This window comes from Orycteropus afer, unplaced genomic scaffold (assembly GCF_000298275.1).
Source record: "Orycteropus afer afer isolate SDZICR_OR568_19922 unplaced genomic scaffold, OryAfe1.0 scaffold00013, whole genome shotgun sequence".
Taxonomy (NCBI): Eukaryota; Metazoa; Chordata; class Mammalia; order Tubulidentata; family Orycteropodidae; genus Orycteropus; species Orycteropus afer.
The window spans coordinates 12580954-12593738 of record NW_006921600.1 but is presented as its reverse complement, the minus strand read 5'-3'; the positions used below and the strand labels follow the sequence as shown (position 1 = coordinate 12593738).

Below are 12785 nucleotides of genomic sequence, written 5' to 3'. Positions count from 1 at the left end.
GAGTTCCAATGCTGTTTTTTCCTCAGGGAGGTGTTCTGGGTTTGTATTCTGCTCCCTTGTTTCTACCACTTTATCTTCCTTCTTTGTGTGGACTGTGATGGTCTGTTGTCTCTGAGTCATTGTGGCGTTGTTGTAGATTTCTGTTATGTGTTTGTGAAGAATAGCCAGGAGTCAGTCAGGTTCTTCTTGGTGGTTGTTCATCATTGGCCCATTGGTGGAAAAGGAAGTGGTGGCTCTCAGTAAGTGAAGCTGCAGGAGGTGTGGGTGTAGTTGTGTTGTATGGGGACTGTTGCTGTCTTCCACTCAGTTAGACAAAAATAACAATTGAATAACCATCAAAAAAGTAAAAGCAAATGGGCAAAAATACATCATGTAATCACATAGGAACAGTAACCAAAATAAGAAAAAAGGGGAAAAGAAAGAAAAAAAAAAATCTCGCAATATCTGGGGAGTGAGCAATAAGAGAAAAAAGGAGAGAAGGAGAATAATGAAGACAAAAAGGGAGGAAAACATAAGAAGAAAAACAAGGAACAGGGTTAAACACGAGAAAGAAAAAAAAATTCTCACCAGGAACAGGGATAAGAAAAAATGCTGAAAACTAGAACCTGGGAGGGTAAGAATAAAGAATAGTAGTAAAATGGACAAAAGTAATAATAATAATAATAATAGTTTTGAAATGGACAAAGACAAACAAAAAAACAGAAAACAGAGAAAAAAAATCAAGGCAGGGTGGGGCAGGGTACCCAGGCTCCGTCTGAGCATATAGACTGGGTTGAAATTCCTGCCGGCCCAGAAAGTGGGTGGGACTGAGGGATGGCCATACCTCCATTCACCAAGAGAGTGTGGGGTATAAGAGTAACAAGAGGAATGTCGCACTTTTCCATTCATCCGGGTCCGGAATGTCCTTGGGGTTCCTGGCAAGTGCAGCTTGTTCTTAAGTCTCTGGGAGAATGCTGTCGCTTTAAATGTCCAAAATGGTCAAACTACTTGTAAACATTCAAAATGGCTGCGCCCTCTAGACAGGCAAAAGTCCACAGCTCAGCCCGCCTTTCTCTTCACTGCTTTCCCTTTTATTCCCCAGCCACCACAGCAGTCCTCCATGCAGTCCCTGGCTCCATATGTCTTCTTTTTTGGTGTTTTCATGCCAATTCTTCTGCTACCTGGAGTTTACTCCACTTCTATATCCTTCCCTTTAAGGCTCAGGGGTCCAGGATCTTCTTCTATATCTGTGTTAATTGGTTCCCCTTTTCTTTGTTGAAGAGCATCTGGGCAGTCTTTCTGCCTATTCCTCCATCTTACCAGAACCTTCAGGAACTCTTTTTCCTTAATTTCTTTCTTTCTACAGACTTTACTCTCTCTCCCTGGGATATAAGCTGCATGAAAGCAGGATCTCTGGCTGCCTCATTTCCCATTGAACCCCTAGAGACTTCCACAGTGGCCAGAACACAGACTGAATTAAGTCGATATTAGTTAAATAATTTCCAAAATAGTATAATTTATATGAATTCCTCTACAAATTAATGTTATTGTCAAAAAAAAGTGGTTGCAAATCAGTGACTTTTCCAAAAGGGAGTATATTTTATAAAATACATTTTAATAATACAAAAGAGAAACACAAAGCAAACAGATGTCTTTAAATTCTTTTCTGGAAAGCTAGACCACTTCAAAGTGATATTACTGAAGGTCATCTTGATAACACTCTTTAGTATTTCAAAATAGTCTTTGTCCTTGTTGCTAATCCCCTAGAGTAAGCTGATTCATGAGGGGATTTACTTCTCATGAGTGAGCCATGTGCAGAAAGCACTTTCAAGTTTCAAATCTATTATGCAAATAAACCTGTTGTCATCCAGTTGAGTCGACTGTGACTCACTTCGATCCTACAGGACTGAGTAGAACTGCGTCATAGTTTCCAAGGCTGTAAATCTTTACAGAAGCAGACTACATCTTTCTCCCTTGGAGCAGCTAGTGGGTTCAAACTGCCAACTTTTTGGTTAGCAGTTGAGTGCTTAGCCACTGTGCCAAGAATGCAAATAGCATTCTTAAAAAGAAGCTTCCATTATTGTCAGGACAATTAATGCCAAATATCATAAGGCAGAAGATTGAGGTGGGAAAGGCAAGAGACCCTGTTCACAGGCTTATGGCCTCCTGTCTTTTTAGTTTACATATCCATCTTGTCCTACCTGTAAAGAGAATGAGAGCAGGACCAAGAAATGCTCACAGAGGAGTGGCTCACAGAGGAGTGGTGTATACCTTATTCAATTAGTCTTACTATGAATCCCAATGACAAACACATTGTCCAACTCCTATCATAGTAATTACACACTAGTCTACTGCCTGAGTCAAAAAGTTAAGGTCAGGAAAGGAGCAATCTTGTTCAGAACAAAGGGAAACAAATTCCAAATGCAAAAACAAAATCATTAAATGTCATTAATGGAATACAACAACAACAACAAATGTAATTAATACAGAAAAGATGGCAAGCATGGTCGTACAGTTTGAAGAATGTAATTAAGGCCATTGAGTTATACATGTAGAAACTCCTGACCTGTTGTACATTTTGCTGTGTATATTTTCACCAAACAAAGCAATTTAAAAACCCTGTAATTAACATAGGAGCCTTTGCTCAACATTAGACATTCAACAGTCTGATTTAACAGCAACTTTAATTCTGTACCAAAAAAATCTAGGGAGAAAATAGAGCTTTCTGTTAATCTAAAACCCCATGGCCATCCTTAGACTGGGACAACATTCTGTTCACCTTTTTATCTATTTTCCTTTTATATGCTCTAGGAAGTAGGCCTACAAACACAGCAAATCATGAAAGCACATCTCTACCATGGTGCCTGACATTCTGCCAATGTAAATTTTCTTCTTTCCTAACTTCCTTTCTTCTTCCCTCTTTCCTCCTCCTTTGTTATGTCTTCTTTATTGCATCATAATTTTCATAGGTCATAATTTCTAGAAGAAACCTTAGGGAAAATAAGACTTTTTCTTTTTTCCCAAGAAGAAAGCATAAAGTTGCATCTGTGAAGACTTAAAAAGTGAACTTTACCCTTATGGGTAAAGAAAAAATAAGCATGAAAAAATGCAGTTAAAAATGATTTCAAATGATGACTGTAATACTATTTAAACATCAAGTGTAATGCCAAAACATGAATGTTATCTGTTATTTCATAAAACATCCCATAAAATTGTATATGTATAATTGTAGTCAACTATAGACTGTGTTCTTGCGTACTTCCTGGACTTAGATCCATTTATATGACCATTATAAGCATCATTGATCTTTGTCCATTGGCTGATGAAGAAGTTTAACAAAAATTTGTCCTAATAAAAATTCTAAGCTAAAATTCTTAAATACAGAAATACTTTGATTCCTTTAGGGTATTTAAAGAATCAAAGAATGATAATCTCTCCTAAAGTACATCTTTGAAACTATCAGTAACTTCAGGAACACATAAATATATGTAATAGATATTGTGTACCTGTTTTATAAAAATGTGATAAGAGGTCTTCTTTTTCAATAAACCGCTGATAGAGCCAATCAGAAAGGCCATCATCAGTCTCCAGGGGCACATCTTTAATTGGAAAGATCCTATTAAGAATCAGAAAAAAAGGGCAAAATAACTTTACTTCAGAAGGCAAAATCATTAAGAACCACAACTTAGCTTTGTTAACTGAAAATCTGAAGGAAGGTATGGAATCACTTTTGCTTATGTGATGGTTGGCTTCTTCCAGTTTGTGAGTCATTTTTCTTTTTTTATTGTTGTTGATCTCACAGCAGAGTTCATTCATTCAGTCAGTCACTTAAACACTTACTAGAACCTATTAAGTGTTAGATCTAGTGCTATATAGTGATAACATATTAAATTACTCTCTAAGAATAATTACTGAGAAATAACTATGTTCTTCCCTTGTTTGTGGGTTTGAATAGGAACAGTATTTAGAACTGATAAAGTTTTAAAATGCAGCTATTTTAGCACACATTTGATGCAATCAAATGTTAGGCCAAATAATAAACCTTAGCATTGTTCTTTTTGATAGGCAAGTCTATGAATCAGATAGAATCTGCCCAAATTGGTGCCTTTCACTCACTTTATCAGAGATGAGCAATGGTGCCTAGAACACTATTCTGAAGATTCTGAGACCTTGCTCTGACTCAGAAGGAAATAAGACTGTGACAATTAGTGATGTCTAAATGGAAGTAAGAGGAGAAAGGGAAACATGAGAACTATGCATGTGCTGACCTTTAAAAAGACTTTCTTTTCTCTTTTGCTCTCCAATTCTGTGGGGAGTTTTAACATTTTTCTTTATCAAAGATATAAAGGTACATAGTTTTTAAAGTCTATGAGAGATCTGTCTTTACAGCTGTTCTGTGTCCCTTCCCCCTCTATTTACCTGTCTCCAGAGGAATTAATTTTCTCTTCTCTTGGTATTATCACAGTATTCCTTATCTACTAACTTCCCATTATGGAAGGTGATGATCATCGTACTTTTACACAAATAATGTGTATGTTATTTTCCTAAGCATGCTATGTGTGGGGGGTGTTATTTACATGGGCATCTTATTTGTAGAAAAATATTGTAAGCTTTCTCCTCTTCCCATTACCAGTATACATGCACATCTTTCCTATCCTCCCAAAGAGCTTGTAACTTCAATTACCTCAATACTCAGTATTTATGTTATTATAAACCAAACCAAACTCACTGCTGTCGAGTCAGATCTGACTCATAGTGACCCCTACTTGGGTTTCCAAGGCGGTATCACTATGGAAGTAGAGTGCCCAACCTTCCTTCCAAGGAGTGGCTGGTGGGTTTAAACTGCCAGCCTTTTCGTTAGCAGTCAAATGCCTTAGGCACTACACCACCAGAGCTCCCTATGTTATTATAATCATGTAAATACATTCACAGCTAAGCCATGTAGTAGTAAATCATGGCTACTTTTTCTTTCCAGCCCATTTTTTGTTCTCCCTGGATTGAGTAATTATATTGATTTTTTCATTTACTTAATTTATGTCAACTTGAAGGTCTCTGCCAATTGTCTATAATCAATTGTACAGACTAGTGTCAGACAGTAAATATTTCAGACTTTGTAAGCTGCATGGTCTCTGTTACAACTACTCAATTCTGCCCCGTAATGTGAAAGCAGCCACAGGTAAAATATATACACAAATGAATGGGTATGGCTGTATTCCAATAAAACTTTATTTGTAAAAACAGGCCCACCCATTGCCATTAAGTCCATTTCAACTCAGAGCAAGCTATATGGCAGAGTAGAATTGCCCCACAGGGTTTCGAAGGCTATAAATCTTTACTGAAACAGACTGCCTCATCTTTCTCCTGCAGAGTGGCTGGTAGGTTCAAACCCAACCTTTCAGTTAGTAGTCAAGTGCTTAACCACTGTGCCACCAGGGCTCCTTCAAAAAACAGGAAGTAGGCCAAATTTGGCCCATACCTGTAGTTTGCTGGCCCCTGGCTTAGATCTTCTCCTATGGCATTTACATGTATCAGACATTTTTTCAGTTTCATCTTCCTGAAGAAATTTCACACTGACTCTGGATTTACTGCCTATAGTTCATTGTGGGAAGTCTCTTCACTATCATCCTGATGAGTCTCTGTACTTCTCTCCTAAAATGAACAGAACATTTCCTACAAGAGGTTTCTCTTTCCCTATTTATTTCTCATTTTGATGGAGCATATTCTCCAGCAGTCTCTTCAAAAAGGGTATTGAAATTTTGGACATCTACATTTTTTTTTTCCCCCTGACTTCACATTTGGTTTATAGTTTGGATAGAATTCAGAGTTGGAAATAATTTTTTTTCATCTCCATCTTCTTGTCTTCTTTTCTAAAGAGATTATTTGCATAACTTCTAAATTTTTTACTGAGCTTTTATCTCTCTCATCGTATTTTTTGATTGCTAGCCAGAAGGCTGGTAGTTCAAACCCATCAGCCACTCCTCAGAAGGAAGACTGGGCAATCAATCTACTTCTGTAGCGATAAAGCCTCAGAAGCTCAAGGAGGGGTTGCTACGAGTCGGATCCGACTGGACCTACGGCAGTGAGTTTGGTTTGGTTCAAGGTTTTTATAGTTCTGAGTTTTTTTTTATTTTTTGCAGTATTCTATTGTTTTATTGTTGCACTATCTTACCTCTGTGAGAAAGAAGTTTTAAAAATTATGATGAAAATTTTTAAGCACTGACGAAAGTAGAGATAAGGGTATATAATGAGGATCTTTTGAAGCTGTCTTTTTCCTGCAGTCTCTGTTCCTCCAAATCACCTTTTTATGTTTCTTTTAATCTCCATCTTTCACAGTAGAGGCCAGTTAGATTACCAGTAATCTGGAAATCTTTTGCTGTTTGTGCTTACTTACAGAGGTGGGGATTAACAGCTGATTGGCAGCTCTCAGCATGTACTAGAGTTTGTTGACTGTGATCTCTCGAGTATTATCTAGCTGGGCCATTTAGTTGATCTTTCCCCTGAAGTGGCCCATTTCCCCAGAGATAGATCCTCTCATTTCCTGCTTGGAGAGCAAAGTCCTGATTGTTAGCTTTTGAGTAGCTGAGTGAGATAAGAAGGCTGGAAGTCTTAGTAATCAACATGCTTAATCCACATAATCATGCTGTTTTCACTCCACCCTCAACTGTGCCTGGTGTTCCTGAGCTCAGAGAGCTTCTATTCTACCTTCCTCAGAGTAACCAGGTATAGCAAGGCTTGTGAGGATGGTGTAAGACTGGACAGTGTTTCGGTTCTGTTGTACATGGGGTTGCTATGAGCCCAGCTCAGCAACTCACAACAACAACAGGGAAAGAACACTCACCCAGTTGTGGTATATAGGTTAGAGATTCTGATCTGATTTCTTCTTAAACAGATTTTAGTCTTCCCAAATTTAGCATCCCTTTCACCCTAATTTCCACAGGTACTGGTTACCCAGTCTTTTGGAGCCCTGGTGGCATAGTACCTAAGGCATTTGACTGCTAACAAGAAGACTGGAGGTTCAAACCTACAAGCCACCCCTCAGAAAGAAGGTTGGGCAATCTACCCGTAGTGACACCACCTCAGAAACCCAAGGAGGGGTCGCTGTGAGTCAGATCTGACTCCACGGCACTGAGGTTAGTTTTGTTTCTTTGGGGGCTATAAATTAAATTGGTTCTTGGCTTACGGTTCTGTTGCGTTATTTACTATTCCATCTGTTTCCCAACATCCCAAGTTTTTATTACTATTGTCTTTCCTATTGTTCTCCTCATCCATGTGAGTTTACACCTTAAAACAAACTCCCATAGCATTATTTTACTAGAGTTTTGGGAGAGAATGAAAGCAGACATGAGTTTCTGTTGCCATTTCTTTGTAGAAGGTATCCTTTTATTTTTGAAAGGTTTGAACAGATGTTCTATCTTTGGCCAGAGTTTACCACTTGCCATTTTACAAAGAGGGCTATTTTGCTATTTTAGGTTTAGGTAAGACACAAGTCAACTACTTTTATTTAGCAAGTATTTGGGAATTACTATAATGGTTACATTTGGAAGGAAGGTTGGGCAATCCTACTTCTGTAGTGATACTGCCTCGGAGACCCAAGGAGGGGTCGCTATGAGTCGGGGCGACTCCATGACAAATAACAACAACAACAACATAATGGTTACATTGTTGTTGTTGTTGTTGTTGTTGTTATGTGCTGTCCAGTCGGCCCCAACTCATTAGCGACCCCTCCTTGGGTTTCCGAGGCAGTATCACTAGGGAAGTAGGATTGCCCAACCTTCCTTCTGAGGATGGCTGGTGGGTTTGAACCGCCAGCCGTCTGGTTAGCAGGCAAGTGTCTGAGCCACTATGCCTCGGAAACCCAAGGAGGGGTCGCTATGAGTCAGGGCTGACTCGACGGCACATAACAACAATGGTTACATACCATCATAAAAACACTAAGTAAATTTATCTGTACAATACAATGTCAAGACCAGTTAAATAAATATGAAAAATTCTGAAATGACTAGAATGACTATACCCAAGACTCCTTCAGAGACTTTTTTTAAAAACTGAGGTGAAATCCACATGACATAAAATGAATCATTTTAAAGTGAACAATTCAATGGCATTGAGTACAATCACAATGTTGTGCAACCACCACCTCTATCTAGCTGCAAAGCATCTTCATGATCCCCCATCCCCAAAAGGAAACCTCATACCTATTAAGTGGTTACTCTCCATTCTCCCTTCCTCCAGCCCCTGGTAAACCACCAATCTGCTTTTTTTCTCTAGGGACCTCCAAAGGCTTTTATTTATTGCTCATGTAGCACAGTCATTTGCATACAACCACAAAAACTTAGAAGGAACATTATTATCACATGATTCTCATATTCTTTTTCTTTTCTCTTTTTAAACATTTAAGTATCAGACTGGGGGGTAAATGAACACCCAAATTAAAGTATTAGTGGACAGGAAAGAGAAGCAAGGAAAAAAGAAGGGAGTACAGTATGAAAAATTTTATTAAGAATCAATTTTAAGAACTCAGAGAGTTTTGATTAAAACTTATGCTTCAGAAATTTGGAAAAAATGATAGGCAATCAAAATACAATTTTATTTACACAGAAAATAACCTTCTCATTCTTTTTCATTTTCTACTCCCCACAATCTACTATATTGCTCTAAAGCAATAATATAGAAATGTTTTGATTTATCAAATATTTTAATGGGACAGAAGACTCTAAGGTCCAAAAGCTTCAAGTTCAGTTTGCTACTATAACACCTCCTATTAGAACTAAGTGGTATTGCTCCTACTCTGTACGGGCTAATGATGAAAAGATGACATTACAAAATGTCATAAATTGGAAAAAAATATTGGAAACATTCACATTACATAAAATAATCCCAAACCAAGAAACCAAACTCACTGCCTTCGAGTCAATTCTGACTCATAGCAATCCCCATTGGGTTTCCGGGGCAAATTTTTATGAAAGTAGATTGCCCCATCTTCCTCCCACCAGAGAACTGCCAACCTCTGGTTAGCAGTCAAATGCCTTAGGCACTGTACTAGCAGAGCTTCTTAAAATCATCCCAGAGGCTAGTATTTCTGAGCTCTTTTGAAATCTATATTCCTAAGTAACTGAAAGCTCTCTTTTCAGACTAAACTCTTCTCCTCTGCCCTCTCTATCCCAGGTTCTCTAAGGGAGTGGACCTCTTTGGCTGAGATTCCTTTCCACACACAGTGTAGTTCAGCGGCACTAGAAGGGTCTTTGCTTGTAGGCACAATTAAGATAATCCCAGAAGGTGGTGTGGCATGGTGATTGGAACAGGCTCTCGAATCCTGCGGGGGTTGAATCCTGGCCCCACCACTTGCCAGCTGGGTGACCTTGGGAAAATTGTTTAACCTCTCCCTGACTTAGTTCCCTTATCCATAAAATGGGAGTAATAATATTATTCACCTTACAAGGATGTCATAGATGTAAACTGCTTACAATAATAGCACTTGGTTTATGGTAGGCACTTACACAAATGTCAGTGGTGATGCTAGTTGTGAAATACCAGATCATGGCAATCCATGTTGTACTTTCAATTTCTTTGAGCTCAGTAAAGGATGCAGTGAGTAGACTGGATGTGGAGTTGTTATGACACTTTGGCATTCCATGACTGTTTTCATACAGTGTAATACTTTACACAGTCTTCCTATACCATTGGTACAATAATGAAACCGGCCTCAAGTCAGTCATACAAAAGAAAAAGAATAAACAGTTGCTACAAGTATTAAAAGAAGCCTTGGTGGTAGGAACAGGTTGTTGTCTGGCTAACCCAAAGCAGTTCTGCTCCACAGGAGAAAGACCTGATCAGAAAGATTCCAGCCTAGAAAACCCTATGAGGCAGTTCTACCATCTCACAGGGTTACTATGAGTCAGTAAACAGAGAGCACCTAACAAAAACCACCACCACCACCACCATCAAGTGTTAAAATGATGAATTATTTCTTTTTCATATTATTTATTTTATTGTTGTTGCTGTTGAGAATATACACAGCAAAACATACACTAATTCAATAGTTTCTACATGCACCATTTAGTGACACTGATTATATTCTTCGAGTTGTACAATCATTCTCTCCTCCTTTACTGAGTTTTTCCTTCTTCATTTACTTAAATTCACTGTCCCCTATGGTTTCTATCTAATCTTTCCAGTTGCTGTTGTCAATTTCATCCTATATAGATAGTTCTTAAAAGAGCATAGTATTCAAGGTAGACCTTCTTTACGAGTTAAGCTAAACTACTGTTAGGTTTTAAGAAGACAAAAAGAACTCTTGACTGAGATTCTAAAGAGACAAGTAGGTAAAATTTCCACTGAGGAGGAAGTCCTGGGCTATTTAAACAGGTTTTGCCTTTCTGTTTCTTCAAAGGGTAACTACCATCCTTTGAATTATAAGAAGCCCTCAGATTATAGATAATATTGCAAGAATTATACCGTCACCTATTTCTTCTCCCTTCATTTTAATTAGAAATGTATATTCCTGTGGGGGGAAAATGCATTCAATAAAATGCAATTTTATTGAAATATAATTTATATTCATTGAAATACACAAAACTAAAGTGACATGGTTCAATGGGGTGTATGTATGTATGTATGTATGTATCTATTTATTTATGCAGTGTTCCCTCCCCTCCCCTCTTACCCATGGTAACCAACAAAGAAAGTTTCCCTCCATATATAAACCCTTCCTTGACCCTCCACAACAATGAACTAATACTATATTTGTCCTTTTGTGACTGACTTATTTCACTCAGCGTAACATCCTCCAGGTTCATCCACGTTATGCAGTGTTTTGCAGACTCTACGTTATTCTTTAGTGTTGCATAGTGTTCCATTGTGCGTATGTACTATAGTTTGGTCATCCACTCTTCTGCTGATGGGCACGTAGGTTGCCAACATTACTCTTGCCTAGCACTTTGGCATTTGTTACTGTCAGATGTACATCATTAATGAGCAAAATAGTCGGATAGTAGATTTTTTACTATTGTTGTTAATGTGAAATGGTGAATAACGAGATAGTAGGTATAAAGGGAGCTCTGGTGGTGCAGTGCCTAAGGCACTTGACTGCTAACCAGAAGGCTGGTAGTTCAAACCTACCAGCCACTCCTCAGAAGGAAGATTGGGCAATATACTTCCGTAGTGATACTGCCTCGGAAACTCAAGGAGGGGTCACTATGAGTCGGATCTGACTTGACATCAATGAGTTTTGAGTTAGGTGTATAGGATATACAAGATCCTAAAGCAGCCTTGACAGACTATACTTCACCTGTGGCATACATGAAATTCTACAGAATTTACCCAACAGGCAAACATGTTTCTTTGGAAAAATGTTTCAGTGTTTGCCACACATGCTAAGCTCACATCTCACCCTGTTACAACTTGGTTTCTTGCTGCAAAAAGCTAGAAAGCTAAACTCCCTTTGTCTTAAACAAACATTTCCACTTGAAGTGGTTTTCAAAGGGAGATGATTTAAAATAATAATAATAAAAAAAGTCAGTTTTCTGAAGGGGTTTTCCTAACCTCTTTCTTTTCTTTCTTTCTCTTAAGAAGTCTTTGTAAATACCTGGCTATATGAAAATGGCCATTTAAATATAAATATGTTCACCAAAAACAAAAACTCAAACGTGTTGCCATCTAGTTAATTCCAACTTATAGTGAGTAGAACCGCCCTACAGGGCTTCCAAGGCTGTAATCTTTGTGGAAGCATACTGTTACATCTTTCTCCCACGGAGTGGCTGGTGGGTTCAATCTGCCAACCTGGTTAGCAGCCGAATGCTTCACCACTGCACCATCAAACCTCCTCTGTTGGTAGCATAGGGCACCATTTTTTTTTTTAATCAGTCTTGCCAGGAGTTGATTAATTTTATGGTGTTTTCAAAAAACCAATTTCTTAGTGTTATTTTTTTCTACAATGTGTTTTCTATTTCAATGAGTTTTGCTTTTTTCTTCATTATTTCCCTTCTACTATTTTTAGATTTAATTTGCTTTTCTTTTTCTAACTTCTTGAGCTAAATATTTAGATCACTGATTTTTAGTTTTTTTCCTCTTCTAATATAAGCATTTTAAGGCTATAAATTTTCCTCTGAGCACAAGTTAAGTTGCATTTCTTAAGTTTTGATAGATGATATTTTCATTATCATTCTGTTAAAAATATTTTCTAATCTTCATTGCAATGCCTTAGTACATGGTTACCATTGTTGCTGTTAGGTGCCTTGGAGTGGATTTTGACTCATAGTGACCCCATGTGACAGAGGACTGCCCCCTAGGGTTTTCTGGGCTGTAATCTTATGGGAGCAGATCACTAGTTCTTCCTCATGCAGAGCCACTGGACTCTGGTTTGAAATATCAACTTTTTGGTTAGCAGCCAAGCACTATCATGATTGCACCAGCATCGCTCCCTAGGTTTACATTAAATTCCATTGTTTCTCATATTTTGTTATTACAAATAATGTGGTAATGACTAACATTGTATGAATGCCCATACATATGTATACAAATATCTACACAGGATAAATTTCCAGAAATGAAATTACTAAATGAAAGGCAATTTTCAAAGATACTGTGAATTGTCTTTCTAAAGACTGCATCAATTTCTATTCCCACTAACAACTTATGAGACTGTCTCTCACAGAAACACATTTAAGAGGCCAGTATCTTAGCCATTAGGCTACTAGGGCTCAAAGAGAGATTTTTAAACTGGAGGTTATCAGAAGCAGAACACTCTGATTTACTCTGATTTAGGTGCAGAAGTTAGCCAGCAGTGTTTCTCAACTGGGATACACTAG

The 12785-nt window shown here is 38.0% G+C and overlaps 1 protein-coding gene across 1 annotated transcript in view; it reads right to left on the bottom strand.

The window, feature by feature from the left end:
• Positions 1 to 12785, bottom strand: part of LPGAT1 (lysophosphatidylglycerol acyltransferase 1) — a 153072-nt gene that overhangs the window by 7666 nt on the left and 132621 nt on the right. The window contains exon 6 of the mRNA XM_007952845.2: positions 3486 to 3595. Coding sequence (XP_007951036.1) covers positions 3486 to 3595 — 110 coding nt within the window. The remainder of the gene's footprint in view (positions 1 to 3485; positions 3596 to 12785) is intronic.